Source organism: Arachis hypogaea, chromosome 16, assembly GCF_003086295.3.
Source record: "Arachis hypogaea cultivar Tifrunner chromosome 16, arahy.Tifrunner.gnm2.J5K5, whole genome shotgun sequence".
In the NCBI taxonomy this organism is placed as follows: Eukaryota; Viridiplantae; Streptophyta; class Magnoliopsida; order Fabales; family Fabaceae; genus Arachis; species Arachis hypogaea.
In genome coordinates, this window is record NC_092051.1 from 130,141,406 (window position 1) to 130,162,212 (window position 20,807).

At 33.8% G+C, this 20,807-nt stretch overlaps 1 protein-coding gene and 1 long non-coding RNA gene across 9 annotated transcripts; both read right to left on the minus strand.

The window, feature by feature from the left end:
• Window positions 1-1,214: 1,214 nt before the first annotated feature.
• Window positions 1,215-11,412, minus strand: LOC112755014 (aspartokinase 2, chloroplastic). 8 transcript variants are annotated; one of them, XM_072219305.1, is made up of 14 exons: window positions 11,112-11,412; window positions 7,393-7,795; window positions 7,076-7,158; window positions 6,899-6,939; window positions 6,092-6,246; window positions 5,824-5,973; window positions 5,605-5,700; window positions 5,228-5,344; window positions 2,998-3,117; window positions 2,808-2,900; window positions 2,608-2,724; window positions 2,254-2,370; window positions 2,009-2,071; window positions 1,215-1,582 (listed from the first exon to the last, which is right to left on the minus strand). In XM_072219305.1, the coding sequence occupies exons 2-14, from the start codon at window positions 7,789-7,791 to the stop codon at window positions 1,442-1,444; spliced, it is 1,692 nt and encodes a 563-aa protein (XP_072075406.1). In that variant the 5' UTR covers window positions 7,792-7,795; window positions 11,112-11,412; the 3' UTR covers window positions 1,215-1,441. The 8 variants fall into 8 exon arrangements, with proteins under 8 accessions (XP_072075406.1, XP_025658664.1, XP_072075404.1 ...); XM_025802879.3 differs by having other exon boundaries at window positions 2,254-2,382; XM_072219303.1 differs by having other exon boundaries at window positions 7,393-7,936; window positions 11,112-11,410.
• Window positions 11,413-13,581: 2,169 nt separating this feature from the next.
• LOC112755015 (uncharacterized) lies at window positions 13,582-15,743 on the minus strand. The gene is made up of 2 exons (XR_003178878.3): window positions 15,226-15,743; window positions 13,582-13,910 (listed from the first exon to the last, which is right to left on the minus strand). It is a non-coding gene; the product is annotated as an uncharacterized lncRNA (long non-coding RNA).
• Between the last annotated feature and the right edge of the window lie 5,064 nt (window positions 15,744-20,807).

Below are 20,807 nucleotides of genomic sequence, written 5' to 3' on the forward strand. Positions count from 1 at the left end.
AATGAAAAAATGCCCAAAAAGTTGCTATTCATAATTATTATAAAAATTAACTATTCATGGAATGAATTTAACTTATAAACACTGTTATGCTAAAAATTGTATGCAAGCATCTAATCAATAATTTTTTTATGATTTTTTTTCAAGTGATAATGTAAAGCTAGTTTATACTACTAACGCACAATCACTAAAATCAATAATAAAAATTGCATACGAAAAATACTAAAAGACTATTAAAATTTATTATTTTTAACTATCAATTCGTCAGTAATATTTAAAAATATAAAATAAAATATCGTTAAATTACTAGACTAAAATGGCCCTAACATTTCTTTATCTGCATATATTTTTTAAGCTACCGGAAGTGATTGGTGTTGCACATTTGCACTGTTGCTGCTTCCCTTCCATTCTAAGCTGTATCCGTTCTCTTTTCAATTCTTGTTTAAGTTCACTTGATGTGTCCTTTGGAAGATTCCCACTTCTGATGTTAATTCCCGAATTCCATAGTTTGTAACTTTGTATTCATTGGTTATTATTGAATACATTTCTAACTTTTTATCATTTGAATAAAAGAGAAAGTAAAAACACATAATAAACCCGTCTTTTTTTTTTTTGTTATCACAATTTTGTTTTTTATTTCTTAGAAGCAAATAAAGGATTGCTGTTCCTATAAACAAGGAAAAAATATGTATACATATAATGCTGCTTAAATTTTGTAACCACTTATTTGTTCTCAATTACAATTTTATCTTTGAAGTTTTAAAAAATGTCCCTCCCTTTACACTCATTAAAAATGTCCCTCCCTTTACACTCATTTTCGCACTCTCTATATCTCCCACTCCATATACTTAATTGTATTTTTATGAGAAAAACTACTACTAAATTTATTAGGTTTAATTACTCTATTGGTCTCTATAGTTTCGTAAAATTTTCAATTAGATTCCTATATTTTTTTTTCCTTTTAATTAAGTCCTGCACCAATTTTTTTTTCAATTGAATCCCTATACTTTTTTTTCTTTTATTTGAATCCCTGCATTAATTTTTTTTAATTAGATCCCTATACAATTAAGCCAATTACTACCAACAGGGACCTAATTGAAAAAAAAAAATTAGTGCAAAGACTCAATTAAAAAGAAAAAAATAGACACCTAATTAAAAATTTCGCACAACTATAGAGACCAACCGAGTAATTAAACCTATTTATTACAACCAAACAATTTAACGTTCAAAATTTAATAAGAAGTATTCATACAATACAATAATATCAAAGTACAAAATAACTTAACGCTCCTCTTGCTTTATCTTCTGCTTCTAAAAAATAGTCGCCAAAAATCCTAAACCAAACGTGCCCAATTCATCCAAACAAAATTTGGGAGTAATCCCATATATTATACAGGAACAGAACCATTCCCGTATATGCTGCTGGTTTAAGTATGCTATTCCCCTATGATATTGCAGGATGAGAGCCATTCCCTTGTATGCATTCATTTTCTAACTGGGAGGGCTCACTATCAAAGAAGGTTTTGTGGAGAGCCCTTACACACTGTTCTGCTTCACTGTCATTTACTATTAACGAGATATTCACCTGCAGGGAAACAAAATACGAAGTTAAAATACATGAAACAAAACATTTGAGAATGAAGTTAGACTATTGCGCTTGAAAATAAGTGTATCCAGGTTCAAGAACCAGCTAAAGCTGGAAGGGGTTTATAGAAACCCCTTACACCTCCCCCATGTGTGTGTATGAGCATAAATAAAGGAATTTAGAATACTGTTATAACTTTTACATATGTAAATCATAGCCTGAGTATGACAAAGCACCATGCTACAAAGCCAAAAAACATTGGTGCATATGTCATGCTATCCAGTTGAAGACATAATACGTTTGGTCAACACCGTTTCATGCCAACTAAGATTATATATGCATGAAAAATGTACAAGGTTGATGATTTCTAGATCACTAAAGACGGGTCAAAAGGACACAAAAACCATTTTCTTAAGGTAGGGATACCTTAGATGCACCCTGAGAGATCATTTGAACATTGACGCCAAGGGTTCGAAGAACACGGAAGGCCTGCAATAAAAGGCCAATCAGTAATAAAGGAAAGTGAAAAATTAACTTGCTACTGTAAATAAGTTTGAGACTGCTCACGTGGAAGGACCCAGATAGTGATATTACAAAATAAAACTCAGGATCAAAACAAAACAACAACAATTCTTGGAACACAATTAAGTTGGATAATTATAACACAGAACCTTCTCCAATATTAGTGATGATTTCTGAACATTTCCAATGAGAGAGATTATGGATCTATTTTGTAGGAGATTCACCACAGCAATTTTTTCCAGCTCTTCAACAACATAGTCTAGTTCCTGCTTAAGGGACTGACAATCAATTAGAATTACGCAAAGGCTGGTATACAAAAATGGCAGAGAAAGGATATTTCAATAGGTGTAAAATACAACATAATTCAAGTCTTGTCTCACTAAGTAGCGTATGTTACGTGGTCAAATGACACCATGAGGAAAAAGTTATTAAACACTGTAACACCAACAATATTGGAAGTAACTTAACAACAGGATATGGAGATGATCATCTCTATGTCTCACCTGTTGAATTAGTTCTCTGCTCCAAAGCTTTGATGGGTCCAACGTCAAAGAAATACTGACTTCACTTGTAGCTACAACATCAACAGATATGCCCAGGTCTTCAAAGGTTGAAAACACCTGCATAAATATAGAAATATGAAGACAAGAAGGAAGGTATTCATCACATAAAAGGACAGATCTGCAGGCTTTAGCTTTCTCACCTTGGCAAGGAACCCATACTGACCAAGCATGCGAGTGCTAACAATATCCAACATGGTCACATTACGTTTCAAAACAATGCTAGTTAAGACTGCCTGTAGGTGGACAAAGTAAAACTTAAGTATAGTTGTACAAAGTCATCCTTAAGATGATAGTATTTATAATTTATTCAGGTATAGATGTTCCACAAACCTTGCTCATATCTCTTGCTTTAGTGATGAGAGTACCTGGAGCTTTGGGGTTGTAAGAATTTTTAACCCTTACTGGAATATCACCTTCTCTAGCAGGTCTCATAGACTGTGGATGTAAGACCTGCAAATTACAAATATTTCCAACAAGCTTATTCCAATATCCCAAAGCGAAGTCATATAAATTATTTTTCATAATTGTGCAGGCAAAAACTCCCAAAAAGTTCTTTAGGCAATGGCATTCTCCAATAAAGACATGACACGTAAACCAACCCCCCCCCCCTCCCCCCCTCTCTTTTGGCAGCAGGCAAGTCCCCCTGTCTCTCTCCCCCCTCCCTTTTTAACCAAGGAATACCAGGCAGTTACAACAATAATACACTGTTATGTTCTCATTCAAAATTAGCTACACATAATGAACTACTATACAGTCTATACTTATGTTTTTCTTCTAATCCTGCTGTTCAGGATAGTTCTTAGAGGTGATAACTGATGACATACCTTGCATAGAGACCTCAGTTACAAATTTGAGACATATCATAGAAACATTGTACAACTGATGCTTATTAATAGTTCTTCAACAAGAAGCAAGCAAGGCTGAATGAGTTATATGGACTATGCCATGGAACAGGTATCTAGTGACGTAAGATGGATATCAAACCCAGAGGAAGATAAAGAAAGCTTTTGACTCTTCCCCAAGTTATTGCCAAAAGATGAGGGAAAAAAGAGAAAGGGAAGATATAACATGTTCTTCATGAAAGAAAGAAGTTTGGCATTTATGCACCACTTATAGAGGAAGAGGTAGAAGGGGAAGAAGGTCCGACAAAGACATCAGAGAGAAGGCAGAAGGCACAAGTGTTGTAGCACAGGAGACAGCATACTGTATATGCATACATATGATGGTATAGAATATAGATGCAAAGCAAGACTACCTTTACTCAAGAAGACAAGGAAATCAAATGATCTGGAAAGTCAAATATGAATTTGAAACAGATAAGAATTCTTATAGAAAAGTTATTTCAAAAAACTGAATTTGATAAAAGATAACTTTTGAAGAAGTGGTTATAAAATTTAAATTAAAGAAAAATTGCAACTTTATCTATAAAATATTTTATTTACTTATTTCATTATGGTTTAATTACTTTGCAAATCCTATAAGTTCACCAAATTTCACAACAATGTCATCCAATTTATACTCCAGTGAAAATTTGGTATAACAACAAAACAAAGCCCCAGGATTTGTAGGTTAAAACTTCATTGCACTATTAATGCAGAAGAATCGCAGGACCCCACAGTTCTTAATAAAATGTGGAAGTCTAACTCCAAACAATGGCCAAGTTAGCTTACATTATGGAAGCTACTTTAGTTTCATAATATATTGCTTTAAGTTCTTGGTGAAAATTTGGTATCTATTTTCCCCTTGGATCAGGTCCTTCCAATACATTTCAAAGGTTGTGCTAAGAAGAAAGATTCTGAATTTCTGCCAATACCTTCCAAAGGTTTTGCCATAGAAAGACTCAAAGAAGTTGCTGCTTGTGTTATGTGGTTCTTGTGTATTGGGAGTTGGGACTAAGCAGAATGACTGCATCTTCTAGTTTGTTCCTATGCCCCCGACAAGAATTATGGCAAAGAATTGCATTTATGGTGTTATTTGCTGTCTCTTCATGTTAGTTTGAAGATAGAATCTTTCTGATATGTCGAGAGATTGAACGACATTGTTGCATTTATTTTAGTATATTGGTCCTCCCTCCATAGTTTCTCCATTTTGAGGACCCAGTACCCCGTAGTTGTACACTAGTAGAATTAAATTTCTACTTTAATCAAGCTTAGCGAAGTTACATAATACATCACAAGATCTATCATGTCAAATAGTAAAAATATACAAACAACGACAATAACCGACCTATATGTAACTAAGCTGTCTTAGTTTAGCAAATATAATACTACTACAACTACTACCAAACCCTATTCCACTAGATTGGGGAGGCTACGTGGGCCAGTCAAAACCACAATGTCCTATCATGAATCTTGTTATATCTAAACCTAGCGAAGTATATATAAATATAAAATTTTACAAAATAAAATTTCTCATGATTTTTATGACAACAATGAGAAATGTGATTAAACCCCAAGCAGAACCAAGAACACTAAATAGAATCCATAAATGTTTTATAGCAATGAGAGAAATGGTAAATAGCATATTGTCAACAGAACAAAGTAGGTGAATATAACAATACCTGAGCACCAAAATATGCAAGTTCAGCAGCCTCGTCAAATGTCAAACATGGAACCGGTTCAGCTTGTGGGCATATATTTGGATCCGAGGTTAGAACGCCATCAACATCTTTCCATACCTGTTTAAAGAACTCCACATTATCTGTTTCCTTTCTATCTCAATTCAATCATAAATGGGCAAAATAAACTCATGTACTCTCACTCGTAAAAATTTGCAGTAATTCCTGCTAGTATTTTACATTATCAAGAAAAAACAGACACTTGCACTTCCTATAAACAGAATTATTACTAACATTAACATGTCAACTCAACAGCTCCTTGAATGTATAAATTAAGGGCACTAACGCACTTTAGACATGCAGAAGTTTTTATTACAAACCTGAATTTCTGGCAACCCAAGTGCTCTCCCAATTGTTGTAGCTGTCAAGTCACTACCCCCTCTACCCAATGTTGTAACTGCACATGATTTCCGGGCCTACAAGAAAAATACAAATGACAAATCGCATGTCCAATTTTACAAACCATTGTATCGATGCCAAAAACTATCATACCAAAAGAGAGGATGAAAAAACATAAAAATGAAAGGCATCACAAAAACCTTTCCAAGGAAGCCCGTAACAATTGGAATCGCGGGATCTGAGACCCAATCACCGTGTAACCTCTTTGCAACAGCAGGGTAAGTTGCTTCCAAAATGTCCGCATTTGTGAAGTCATCAGTTGTTATAATTCCCATCTCAAAGGCATCATACTGTTGAACCATTAAATTAGCATTCATCAACAAATTACAATGAAATGGATCTATAGTTGGACTGTCAACATTAGCATTTCAGAAGTAACTTTATGAGTTGCAATTAAGGAGAACATACTTGGCGGGCCTTAACACCCAATTTATTAAGATATGCAGCAAAGATCCTAGTGGACATGCACTCTCCAAATGAAACTAAATAGTCTTGAGTCCGGCGAGTTAACTCTTTCATCATAGCCACTCCCTTCAAAAGTTGTTCCAATTCTTCAAGATGCTCTAGAAGTTTCCACATAACATATCAAGTCAGCAAAAATTCAAGTTCAAACATGAAAATTTCTTGAGCAAAGATACTAAGAAGAAAGAAAGTAAATGGCACGATTAGTTCAATACACAAGTAGATGTAATAAAATAAAGATTTCGTAAAGATGTAACAAGCTCAAACTATGGTTTTTCCTTTTTCCTGTTACAATGATGATCATTATGGCTTCAATGCAATAAAAGAAAACCAGTATGCCAATCTATGCCAAGTTACTCATGCAATGGCCAATCCATGATGCCAATTGGTACACCACCATTTGCCTCACAAATTTCTTGGCAGAGTTATTATCAAAAAGCAATCGTGCTAGATAAAGCCCTTTAAATTAGCCAACACCTTCATAAAGCATTGAATGTCAATATCATAATTCCCAAAACATACACCACAAAACAAAATTATATATCCAAACAAGCAGTAACTAGTATAAAAGCATGTATTGTAAATAAACTCTTTTATTTAAATACATGATTGACACCCATAAGCACATTAGAATCGCACATAAATGCAGCACCGAATCATCAGTGAAATTTGATCTTGTAAGAGGGTTTAATAAAATAAATGGTATCAAATACAACCAAATCAACGATTAATCTAGTTTGGAAAGTAGCTCACTTGCAATAACATTTCTGTCTACTCCGAGCTCATCCACAGTCCTGAGTAAATAAATACAGAATACCAATGAGAAAGTAGTAGTCAATTTAAACATCTTTTTATTGTTTATTTTTTATTTTTTTTCTCAAAATTCTAGTTAGATTTGGAAAAAGCATTGAGTAAATCAATTTCCCTTACCTGAGATGCAGATCTTTTATAGTGCTAAGCTCCTCAATGTTATCAACATTAGAAACACCGCAACTTACAGCTTTTTCTCCAGCCTAACCAAACATAAAAAGTATAAGGTTCACAAACACAAGTCAACATTAATAGTTGATTTATCATAAATAAGATAACATACTAACTCCATCTAATTATTGCCGTACCACTCATGTATTAGTAATATAAACATAAATTCAAATAATAATTAAAAGATGTAAGTTAGACTCATCAGTGCTTCATGTTCATGATTACCATAAAGATTTTTCAAAAGAAGAAAAGGGAATAGAAAATACCAATAAGAGCAAGTTAGTTGTCTTTCCCATTGCAGATAGAACAATCACAGGCCTCTCCTCTGGAAAACTAATTATGAGGTTGGCAACTTCTCTCATCCTCTCAGCACTGGCAACCGAGGAGCCCCCAAACTTCATGACACAAGTGTAACTCCTCTCCGTTTCGGAAACGACGTCGTTCTCCTCAACCAAAACATCTCTCCCTGTTGCTGCCTTGCAACAGCTCACAGTAAATGCAGCCCTATTGCGAGAACCTCCCCTTGCGCCACAGGACGAAATTGGAACCGCCGCAGCAACAGACGCCGCGAATCCGATTCGACACGGCAACAAGTGAGATTGGCAATGAGATGCTTTCACAGAAGCCGCAGCGAATGTGCCGTTATAATGACCGCATAGGTTCATAGCGCTTGTCATGATTATTAACAATAAGTTATTTCAGCAAATTTACTAAATTGGAAAATGAAATCAAGAAAAATAAATATCAATAATGCTTTAAGTTATTCAATAGTTAGCCGCCAAATAATGCTTCATCTCTTTAATGCTCGATCTGCAAGAATTAACCATGACTCAATTCAGTTACAATAACAGACACAATCAATTGAAGTTTAACGAAATATAATGCAGAAGAAACCATTTTCGTTTTTCCCTCGAAAGAAACTCTTTTCGCATTAACAGAAAAAGTTTGGGAAAGATTCTAGGAATTTATAGATACCTTGTATGAAGGAGCTTTGTTGAGAGGGTGAGAATGGAGTTGTTGGAGTGTGTTAGAAAATAAATGAGAGGTTAGGGTTTTGAAACACTGTCGTTTTGTTGGGGGCCCTGAGAAGAGGGAGGAAAAAAGGTGAGTGGTGAGTGTGCGGTGGCGGCTTTGACTGAGGTGTGTCAAGTTGTGAAGTGATGGCGAGGGAAAAATAAGTGGGGAATGGGATGGAAACAGCGGCGTCCCTCCGCACTTTCTCTCTCTCTTACACTCACTCTCTTTCTCTCTCTGTCCAAATCATATATTTCATTTCATTACTATATTAGTTATTAAATATTAATCTTGGTGTTGTCATGGACCGCTATAAGTATCCACACAAATGTTGCCATGTAACAATGGTCCATCATTTAACTTGGATTTTTTTCTTAAAACGTCATGCCAATAAGTGTTTGTATGAGCATTATTTAAAAATATTATTAAAGAGAAGTTTTATAAAAAATTATAAAATAAACATTAATTTTTTTTTTAATTTTCGTAAGTTCAATGTATTGAGAAAATCTTTTTTTTTACTCTCTAATATTAAGTTACTTTTTAGGCAAATTATTTCTTAATTTTTTTAAAATTTGATTGGCACTTGAGTGATTTATCATCTTTTTTTAGGAGTATAAAATACTTCAAATTGTTTGATAACTATTCAGTAATATTTTTTTGAGTAAAGTATCGTTTTTGTTCCCAACATTTAGGGTAAATTCTATTTGTGTTTCTAATATTTAAATCGTTCTATTTGTATCCCTAACGTTTGTAAAAGTGATTCAATGTTATCCTGCTGTCAATTACACATCATGAGTGCTTTAGTTTGAGTTTTAAAAATCTCTTTTTGAAGGTAGAATACAAATGTCTTGAATAGAATCGATGATCTACTCCGAAAAATAGCTCATCAAATGTTGAAACTAATCCCTACAACATTTACATAATTCACTTTTCTAGGGACATAATTGAATCTAAACACAAATAGTATATGTAATATTAAAATCGAACACATCCAAGTAAGACCTAATTGAGAATAATTGAAAAATATAATCTGATTTGTTAGTATAATTGATAGTAGGATAACATTGAATCATTTTTATAAACGTTAAGGATACAAATAGAACGATTTAAATGTTAGGGACACAAATAAGACTTACCCCAAACGTTGAGGATAAAAACGATACTTTACTATATTTTTTTTATACCTTTTACTCTCTTCTTGAAGTATCTTGTGGTAACAAATTAATACATAGGAATAATCACTCTTCCTCCAAAATGAATATAAGAATTTCTAAAGACCTTTCTTAAGAAATCAAAATTCTAAAAAATAAAATAAAATATAAGAATTGATGCCACTTTTTATTTTTAAAATATACCTATTGAAATACAGGTTTATGAAGGGATACCGTAATTTATGATGATATGATATTTATAAGAGTAAAATAATTCTCACCTCCTAAGTTAACTTTGAATGTCAAATTAAATACACTCAATTCTAATAAATTTTAATAAAAAAATATACTTTTATAGTCTTATTTTTAAAATAATATATATTTGAATTTGTTAATCTTTTAAATATTAAGAAGACAATTAAAGGATAAATTAAAACTCAGTAATAATCAAGGTGGCAAGAACCGAACCAGTCATCGAATCGGTCGAATAACTGGTTTAATAGTTCAATGGTTTAACTGGAGTTGAACCGTGATTGAACCGGTTTAATTAAATATAGAGTAAAATTATAAAAAATTCAATATATAATTTTAGAAGTTTAAATTCAATAATTTCTAAACTAATAAAATTTAAAATTTAACAATTTCACAAAATAAATTATCCATAATTTATCATTAAAAAGTCATTAACAACTTCAAATATCAAAGTTTATAACCAAAAAAAAAAATCAAGACTCACATAAATGACAAACACAATATGTTTTGCAACCAAAAGAAACAACATTGAACAAACAATACTTCAACAAAACAAAAACACTACTCATCAAAAGTTATAATCATCATTAAGTGTTCCGGTCTCCATCATAAACAGGTAACCCAAAGCCACCATTTTTAGAAGTACCACCAAAAGAAGTATTTGAGGATTCAATTACAATATCCACCTCAACTTCCATGTCTCCTCCATCTAATAAAATAGGAGGAAAACTCAATAAGAAATCAATATTAATGACATATATCTTACCATGTTTAGTTTGTTATTACCATGTTGGTCCTTGTGAGTTGCTGCAATGACATTATATATAGATTTGGTTTTGTGCTGTCTTCAATACTTTAGTGAATGGACTTGGAAATTTTGTTGGGTGCATTTTATGTTATCTATATTCTATCTATAATGCTACTAATTTAAGTTCTCTGATTTGAAAGATTTTGGAGTCTAGTTTTATTGACCTGTATAAAAGTTCTCTCTTAATGATAAACTACAAATAACCTTTCTACTTTTCTCAAGATTATTGATTATACAGGGATCAAGCATCTTTTCTACCAATCATTTTGATTTTATTAGAAAAATATCAATTGCTGTGAATGCTGACCATTTTGTGGCTGTTCCATCTAAATTCAAAATGACAGCAATCCAAAATCCAGACGAATATATCAATTCATACGACAATCAACATCATTAAATTCAGCAATTCATCTGGTTAATTCACCAAAACTCAATATAGCCGAATTCAACAGAGCAGAATTAAATTTATTAAGCAAAATTCAAAATACCAAAATTCAAATAAAAATTCAAGAGAGCAGAATTTTAATTTATATAGCAAAATTCTAAAACTGAACTTAGAAGAACTCAACAGAACAAGAACTCAGAAGAACTCTGCATCTGAATTTGTGAACTCCAATCTGCCCTATATTCTTCACTGAATAAAAATTTAATTGAAAAAACCAAAAACCCATGAACTCAAATCTGCCCAATTCATACAGTTTTTGTCACCAACACCAAATACACAAAATTAATTGAAAAACAAAAACAGTGAAGCACTCACCGTGGGAGAGGCGGAGAACACAGAAGGTCAGAGCCAGACGACGACCAACGCTTGGTGACGACGACAAGCAGACGACAACCACGACGATGCTAAGCCGAGGACCAGACGACGCCAATGCTTCGGTGATTGTGACGCTTCGATCCGCGAGAGCTGCCTCGATCCGCGACGGTGACGCTTCGACACGCGACGGTGAGCTTCACTCCGGCCTTTGGTGGAGGTGACGGTGGCGTTTGTGGGGAAGAAGGTTGAGGAGAAATTTAGGGTTGGGGGTGACTACAAACTCAGGAAATGGCTCCAGCAACGTTATTTTTACCTCAGCCCCTTTTTTCATTTTTTTTTTTACCCAGCGTCAAAACGACGCCGTTTTGTGGCTTGGGGAAACCGGAACTTACTAAAAGCCGAACGGTTCGACCGATTTATCGGTTAACTATCAATTCGACCGATTTTTCATTAATTTTTTATAGGACGTTCTTATAAATAAACCAGACCGACTATCTGATTGATTTCTGGTTAATCTAATTAAACCGACCAGTCTGATTCGGTTTTCAAAACCTTGGTAATAATTACTTTTTCAAATTTTATACCTAACCTTTTTATAACGCATAAAAACTCTCAAATAAAATTAATACAGTTAAAAATCTCAATTTTTTCAATTTTACTTATTATTTTTATTGTTTACAGAAATATCATACACACACTATGAAATAATATCTTGTCTTGAATTATATCTTAGTATAATCTTCATATTTTATTTCAATAAAAAAAAAGTGCATACTGTTTTTTTTAAGAGACACTTCAAGTAAAAGTGTAAAACAACCATGATAGCGAAGAATAATATAATAGGGGACTACTTCAATAAAAATTTTATGATTATCATTATGTGAAGATACTTTACTTTGATTATTGAATGATAAATTGTAGAGCTTTATTTTTATATGTTATAAAAGTGTTATTTTTATTTAAAGTGTGATTATACAAATAAATTATATTTTTTAAATAAAGATCATCATAAAAAAATATTTTTGACATTTTTATTGAAGTAGTTGCCTAATACTAAACCTAAAGATCTTTTTGGGTGGAAGCAACATACGTGTCAACTGCCAAGAACTAACACCAAATATGCAAGTGATCTTCTCTTTGTCGTCTCTCTAAGTAAGTTGATCACTCAAAGTTTTTTTATCATAAAATATTTGAGTGTGAACAATTTTAATTATAAAACATGAAAATTAATTTGATATACATAAAAAAATCGTCAAGTTTAAAAAATCAAAGAAAAAATGTACGATTTAACTACCAAAAGAACTAGCTCAGTTTTTAATAAATATCAAGTTAATGTATTTTTTATTGTTAAAATTATTAATACTCTAATATTTTATAATTAGAAATAATAGTTCATTCATGCTAAAAATCTAAGAAAGCTGAGAAGGAGATCCGAAAACGAGTTATCAATATCTGGACGTCGGGTTTATCAACTTCTCTCTCCAAGATGATCATGGTACCCAAAAAAAATCGAGTGGCTAGACCAGGGGAGATACCCGGTTTGGCAACTATTCCATTGTGATGCACTGTTATATTTAATTATTGAGGATTAAAATTTGAGTTAAATCTCAATTTGACTCTAAAATTTGATCCAATACTCAATTTAACTCCTACAATTTTATTGGCTTCAATTAGAACTTCCAAATTAGTTAATGGATCTCAATTATCCCTACAATGATCTCTGTCACCGGAATGCTTATTCGGCACATTTACCTGACATGTTGGATTCCACCTTCCTACTGTGAAGTGAGTGTGTTGGGTAACGATTAAATGATATAGAGATGAAATTCAAATACTCAATCTAGCCCTTACGATTGAAATAAAATCCTAAACAAAGCCCCAAATGTCCCAAACTGATAATTCATCGTCGTGGTTGTAGGGATGATTGAGAACAACAGTCAAAGTTTAGGGAACTCTACTAGATCACGTTCACATGGAATCTGGGCGAGGACCACCAATCATAGCATAGTATGGAAGGTCTACCCATTGTGATGCACTGTTATTTAATTAGTGAGGATTGAAATCCCTTTAAAAACAAACAACTAAGGCACTGATAACTTTCTGTAGCAAGTCTATTTTAAAAATTAAACAGACACATTTTGAGGAAGCAAAATTTAAGAAAAATATTCCATGACCAAAATAAACAGACAAATAAAACAAACAAGATATAATCCATGACTTAAAAAAACAATGTGACATCATTTGCTTTGCTAAAAGTCATGACAAGATATCACAAGACAACTCTTCAACCTTCAAATTAAGCTAATCTGCTATTTGATCTTCCCAGTAATGCCTTACAGACAGTAATTATAATTTGTAAACATTTATTTGGATCCTGCTTGTAAGTTACAACAGCAATCACTATTAGCATTTCTGTAATTCCATTTACCAATTAAGAACTGCTTTGATTTCAGTGAATTCATTGCAAGCCTTTTCAACAATCCAGGTTGGTACATGGATTAATTAACACTGTTAGTATTAGACACAATGTGCATTACACCTCAATAAAATTAGGTCCAAGCATCATATAACATAAAACTTAAAGAAAAAGTAAGAAAGTGAAGTTTGGCAATGGATAAAGAAGCGTACCTCAGCTTTGAAGATGTCTAAAGCAAAACCATTGAAGCAACTAATAACAGCTTGCTGAACATCTAATCCAAAGTTATCCAGAGCCTGCATTGTAGAGACCATAAGACCTGGTCGGCGGCTACAAAACATGTGAATGTTGACAGCTTTACCGTCCCTTACCTTAACTTCTACCTAAAATTATTAGAAACACTTGAGAGTTAAAATAGTTTCTTCAATTTTCAGGCAAACAAATTCAGTGACCATAAAATTTGTAAATCAAATATAGTGGGTATTTCAATACCCACACGGCCACACCTGCCCTGAACATTAAAGATTTGCTCCCTTACTTGTCTCATTACTCGTAGATATTCTATTTATTGCCACAAATCTATATTACTTGGCCTTTTTTTTTATGACATTGTCTGAAATATAATCTATAGCCTATGAAAATAAAATACAAAATGCTAAAAAAGATTATATAAATTCTAGATATAATTAAATGCCTCACATTACTAATTGAAAGCAATTTTAAAAACGTTTAAATTTATCAAATTAAATCTAATAATATATCTCAAACATTCATTTGTGTGTGTTTGGGACTGATACAGGATGGGTGACCATTACTGTATCCATCCTATTTCAAACAATTATCATCACATTTTCTCTGTACCCGTCCCAAAATCTAAGTAACGGTTGAAAAATCCATCACCTTTAAAATGGGAAAAGTCGGATCAAGTCGAATGCTCAAATCGTTATCCCTAGGCATTTTGCTTTATTTTGGAGTGCTCAAATAATAATTTTTAGGCTATTTTCTTTTAGAGTCCTTGTTTGGACAATTTAGGAGCTAGTAAACTTTGCAATGAGGTTTAGTGTTCAACAAATTACGTGCAGTCGTGTACCACACTAGGAAATACTTATCCTATTACTTTGTATTGAAAATGGAGTTTTAAGACAGGCATATATTTGTAAGTTCATGTTAGCAGAGAGTAAGTATTGAAATTTATATAATGAGCTCACAATAGTTTTGGGCTTTTGGCAATCTAATTTCGTGATTATGCAAAATTCAGCTATTGAATAATTTTGGCAGGTCGGTTACTACAACATGCAAGTCATGCAAAAATTATCAAGCAACATTAATTTGCAATAGATAAAAGACCAATTCTATGGTGCCTTTTGTTTGGTGTCTAATTTTTACCTAAATTACTTTTTATAATAATTTTTAAATATTTAAATTTTTTTAACTTTTATACTTTTAAATTTAAAATTAATTATTTAACCTATTTTAGCAATTAGGCAATATCTTTTAGGCACCATAGCAAACACCTAGATAAAATATAGGTAACCAACTCTATATGCAACCAACTTCTCAAAAAAACTTATTTTAAAATTGAAAATAAAAAAGTATAAGAGATCAACTATGAACTCCCTTTTAATTCTAAATTTGAAATTTGAAATTTGAGAAATTTAGTTTTGTCACCCTAAGCCACAAACCACTCCGTATACGCACCTTCTGTCCTCTCTCTCACGCTTCTCCTCCCGTCAATCTCCTCCCGCACTTTGTGCCGTTGTCGTATCTCTATTGCGCCACCATCAGGCACCCTTCCTGGCGTGCAGCTCTCCCCTCGCCGCATCTCTACCGCGCGTCCTCCATCGCAGTTGTTACGCGTCACGCCTTGTCCTTGCACCAATCAGCCTCAGTAGCTGTGTCATCATCCATCGCCGGAGAGCTCCCGATGGAAGGTAACTAGCAGGCAGCAGCGTCCACGCCTTTCCCATCCATGCTCGTGCCGTCAATGGCTATGGCAATATTTTGAGAGATGCCAGTTGAATAGGTGAGAATCGGATCAGAGTAACCTTTGGCTTAGCACTAAAAAGAAGAGGTTATAGTTTAAGAATAAAATAGACCTGTTAAATAAAATCTTAATCTTAATAGGGTTAACCTCCATTGTGGTTAGGACTCAGGGGACTAAATTTTAACTTTAAAACTAGAGTAATTTGCTATGCAATAATGCAAACAAATAGCACGAAGACAAAGAAGTGAAAGAACTACTAAATTTATAAGGCAAAGTATTCTAGGAAACTTTTACAGAAAGCTCTATCCAATGGAATTGCAAAAAATAATTATAGATTCGCCTCAACCTATTATTTTATATTTACATATTTTTAACAAAATTTTTTAAATTTAAAAATTAAGCCCAAACCTAAAAAAAATTAAGGCTTAGTATCTTTAAAAAACAAAAAAAGAATCAATAAGAAGAAAGCAACCTACATGACCGGTAATAACCAAATTGCCCATGGCTCTGAACTCAACTCAATCGGTTGCAACCACAAGCGTTCTAAACCCAACGAAACAAAACTTCAAGTCCTCCAATTTAAGAACCAAAGCACTTTCACTGGAAATGCCGATTGCCCAGTAAATAGTGTCGTCGTTCGTGTTCGAACCTACGTACACGAACGAGCTACTACTTAACTCAGCATAATCGTCGTTCCTTAAAAGTACTTTCAGATTCTCCAAATTGACCCAATCTAATTGCCAACGTGGCAGCGAATCGTCGCTCGACACAAGTGCAAAAGATGCCAAGAGTTTACCATTTTTGAACGGCAAGACCTTGATGTCTAGGGAATGGCGGTGATGGCTGTGCTTAGATTCCGATGAACAAATGTTGATGTATAAGAAATGGCGTATATGAACATAAGTTCTATCAAATACTTGCCAACTTACAAATGTAATGTCTGAGAGTGACGGTGGTTAAGATTTGTTTTAAAAATATAAAAGATTTTGTCAAAAAATGTGTAAATATAAATTAATAAATTGAGATAAATTTATAAATATTTTTGGTAGTTCCATTGAATGGAGCTCTTTACATAAGTTCTATAAAATATTTGCCAACTTACAAAGTTCAAAGTATTTGTTAAAACTCTCTACAAGAGTGATATTTGATGATACTCTAAATTATTTAACCCTATTATCATGTATTTATGTATGAATATATGTAATTCATTAAAAAAATTTGACTCAAAAGATCACTTCTTTTTTGAGGGAATAATCATAATCTATCAAATCTATTATATATATTATTATAAGTAAAATGTGTCACATGTCACTTTTTTATTGCAATTGAAATCAAATATTTTTCTCTAAAGTTAAAGAGTTCTCCCGTCCTTCCCGCTTTCTTTCTATCTCCCCGTTTCTTATCCCATTCTATCTCTTTTTTATATCATTATCAATGACTAATTATAAATTTTACCATCAAAATATACAACATAACATTTGTAAACTCTATAAAATTAGTGAATAATTAATCAATAAATTAATTTTTAATAAAAGAAACTAGAAATGTGAATTTTATAGCTTAATAAGATAGAGCTAATTAAAATAAGAATTTTGACAATAATTTCAAAGAATTTATCCCAAGATTGGCCCAAATGGGTCAAACCGAGCCCATATTGATCCCAAGACCCAACCAATCAACCCAATGACTTAAAGAAGAATCATTCTTCTTCTTCCATTTAGCCAAAATCACGCTGAAGCAAGCTCAAGAACAAGGGAAAGAGAACAAAACCCTTGGTTCCACTTCAAATCACCATATTTTGTTACTCCGAGCCCCGGTCGCTGTACTATTTGCGGCCACGCATCCACGGCGTCGAGCTCTACAAAATTCGGTGCATAATTTGGTAAGGAACCTTTAGTTTCATTCTTAGCCTTACTTTTTCCTGATTTTTGAAAATTGAGTAGAGTGGGTGTTGAGATTTTGATTCTTTTATATTATAGGATCTGATTAGCTTGAAAAAAATGCTTAATCTTGTTTCATTGGTGCTTGGGTAAGGTGAGAATCCTTGAACACTAGTTAATTCTTTGATTAAGTGTGTTGGGTATTGAATTTTGGGTATGTATATGTGATAAAATATGTTAGGTGTGTATATATATGTGATATGAAGCAAATTGAAAATATTGGAAGTTAGAGTTGGTACTAGTTGCTAAATTTTGGTGTTAAGGGCTTGCAATCTTGCCTAAGTGGGTTGTCTTGGGTTATACAAGAAAAATCGGCCAAGCTTTGATTTTGGTTTCTCGTATTTAATAAATAATGTCTTGTGAAAACTTAGGCTAGATGACCATAGGATATGTTGGAATGATAGAGTATGTTAAATGCTTAGTACTTTTGATAATGATTGTTAATATAGATTGATTAATTATTGGTGGTTATTGTTTATGATGGAAATGGAATGCTAAATAGTGATTGAATGATGATTGACAAGTTGATAATAATGAATATGAATAGATGATGGATTGTTAATGATCTTGTTGCTTAAATTGAGGAATTTAGGTATGAGAGTGTGTAATATTGAGGTATGATTGATTGTGGTAGTATGTGGAGATTGTGGTGCCATAAATGGTGTGTTATGGTGCTATTTTTGTGTATGGCAGGTTGATTTTGAGTTTGGTTTTGGTAAGAATAGAGGTTTATAAACTTTTGTGAAAATATGATTTTTGGCCAAACTACGGCAAGCCATAACTCGGCTTCCGGACCCCCAAATTGTTTCAAACTTGTTTCATATGAAAATTGGGTCCGTTAAGTTTATGTCGTTTGAAGAATAAATGAAAAATGTTTTAAAACAAAAAAGTTATACGCGTCGAAAGTTTGGAGTGCAAAACTAAAAATTCTGCAGCATTCAATATTTTTGCCATTCTGCATGTCTTGCGTACGCGACCACTGCACGCGACGTGACCAACCCTATCGGGTTTGGCATCTTGCATACGCGAGCAGGGTACTTGCGTACACGAGTAGTGATTTTTGAGGGGTTGCGTACGCGACCATCTGCACCCAACGCATCCAACCTTTTCGGGTTGGGCATCTCGCGTATGCGAGCAAGGTGCTGGCGTATGCGAGGAAGGAAAAATGCACACCCACGTGTATGCGTGACCCTTGTTTTCAGCAAAAATAAATTTTGTGTTTTAAAACATAATTTCAAACTTTTAAACCTCTAGTTTTACTCTTTTAGCCCTAGATCTTAGTGGTATGCCTAGTAACGAGATGAAGCTAAGAAAAGGTGGTAACTTGGGGGGGTAAAGTAAGGTTGAAAAGTGATTAATTATGTATAAAAAGTGTAAAGAAGTGAAGTATAATGTGATGCCATGGCTATGATAAATGATTGTAGAATGATTATGAATGAATATGAATGTTTTTTAGGCTTATGCTCTTTATTTATTTGAGATACGAGAATTCCTGGATAAAGTACCGTGGCTTGCCACCACGTGTTCCAGGTCGAGACTCGATACTCTGTTGACCTTACGTCGTAAGAGTGACCGGGCACGTATAAATTCCCAGGTTGGATACCCTCAATGAGTAGATTTTATATATAAGAAAAAGCTATACATAGACTCTTGGGGATGTGCAACGGGAGATAGTCTAGGGTTTAGCAGCCAGACTTGTCGGGTTGGCTTGATAACCGACAGATGAGACTCATTAGCCATAAGATAGGCATGCATCATGTGCATATTGTTTGAATGGCTTGTTTGTGCATTAATTGAGAATGCCTAATTGAAATTACTATGTTAATTGTATATTTGCTATTTGCAGTACTTGTATTCTACCTATGTTTGCCATTGTCTACTTGTTTGTGTGTGCGATTTCACCGGTGTTGGAGGATTAGAGGAAAGGAGGAGGATTAAGGGTTTAGGTTTAAGTTTTGGTTAAGTTAGGAATCCTTAGAAAACTACTTTGATTTAAGGTTTCTACTTTAGTTCTTTAAGCTTTATATCTGGGTATCGGCATTCTAAGATTGCCTCTGGCTTTTTCGGGACCTTATATCTTATGTATGCGGCACTTTTACCATGCCAAGAACCCCTAGTTCTCATTCCATATGGATATCTGTGTTTTTCAGATGTAGGTCGAGAGGCACCTCTATAGGCGTCTAGAGTTTAACAGCGAAGTGGATCTTTGGGACATTATTTTGTGTTATGTTTGTATATGACCATATGTATAGAACTCTCCTAGTGACTTGTTTTAGTTTTGTACCTCTTAGAGATGTATGGAGAGCTAGGGTTTCATGTATGTATTTTGGATTGTGGGTTATATATATATATGTATGTATGTATGTATGTATGTATGTATGTATGTATGTATGTATGTGTTAGGAGCTTGTTATTTTGTACTCTTGACCCTCTATTCTTGTTTTCTGTATATATGTGTTTATGAACCTTAGCTTTCTTCGTACGCGAGTAATCCCTATTCTTGAGCGTTGCGCTTTTAATTTCGTGATTTTGTTTTACCTATTCTTCAAGGCTCCTAGTATACGATGTTCTTTCGATTATTATATGTATATATATTTTATCTTAGAGGTCGTAATACCACATCACCTCCGTTTTACAACTTAAGCGTAAAGCTCTGTGTGGAAGGATGTTACATTATGGTATCAGAGCAGTTCGTTCTTGTAGAGCCTGAGAGACGGACTGACTATACTTTTGTGCATTCTTTGTATGTGTGTCTATATGCTATTAGGATATCTAACTGATATATCTGGCATAAACGTTCATGAGCATGCATTTGGGACTTTGAAGCACTAGACTTGCGATATTGAGACTGATTAACTTAATATCACTTATTTGGTGTGTATAGAAACCAGATGACACCTCGTGGACGCAGTTGAGGGGGAGGTAGAGGAAGATTAGGCAATGCTAGTCCTGAACCGACAGGGAACAACCCTATAGACTTTATAGCCTTGGAAAATATGGCTACGGCTATGCAAGCGACAACCGAGGCATTGGATAATCAAATGAGTAAAGGGAATAATGGGAACAACATGGAGGAGGGTCCTATGACACTCGCCTCTTTTCTGAAAGTGCACTCTCTGGCTTTCAAGGAGACCTCAAACCCTACTGAAGTGGATAATTGGCTCCAAGCAATGGAGCGAGAGCTGCAGGCTCAGCAAGTTCCCAAGGAACAATGGGTCGAGTTCGGGACCTATCAGCTACAAGGTGAAGCTTAGTATTGGTGGCAAGGAACACGGCGTATCATGCAACCAGATGGTGCTGTGGTACCGTGGGAAGTATTCCAAACAGAATTCTATAGAAAGTACTTTCCCAGTTCA

Coding starts and splice junctions, on each gene's coding strand:
- LOC112755014 (XM_025802876.3), bottom strand. CDS start 7,803: ATGACAAGCGCTATGAACCTATGCGGTCATTATAACGGCACATTCGCT. Junction 5,701..5,823: donor TTACGGGCTTCCTTGGAAAG/GTTTTTGTGATG, acceptor TTTTTCTTGTAG/GCCCGGAAATCATGTGCAGT. Junction 2,383..2,607: donor GCAGAGAACTAATTCAACAG/GTGAGACATAGA, acceptor ATTGATTGTCAG/TCCCTTAAGCAGGAACTAGA.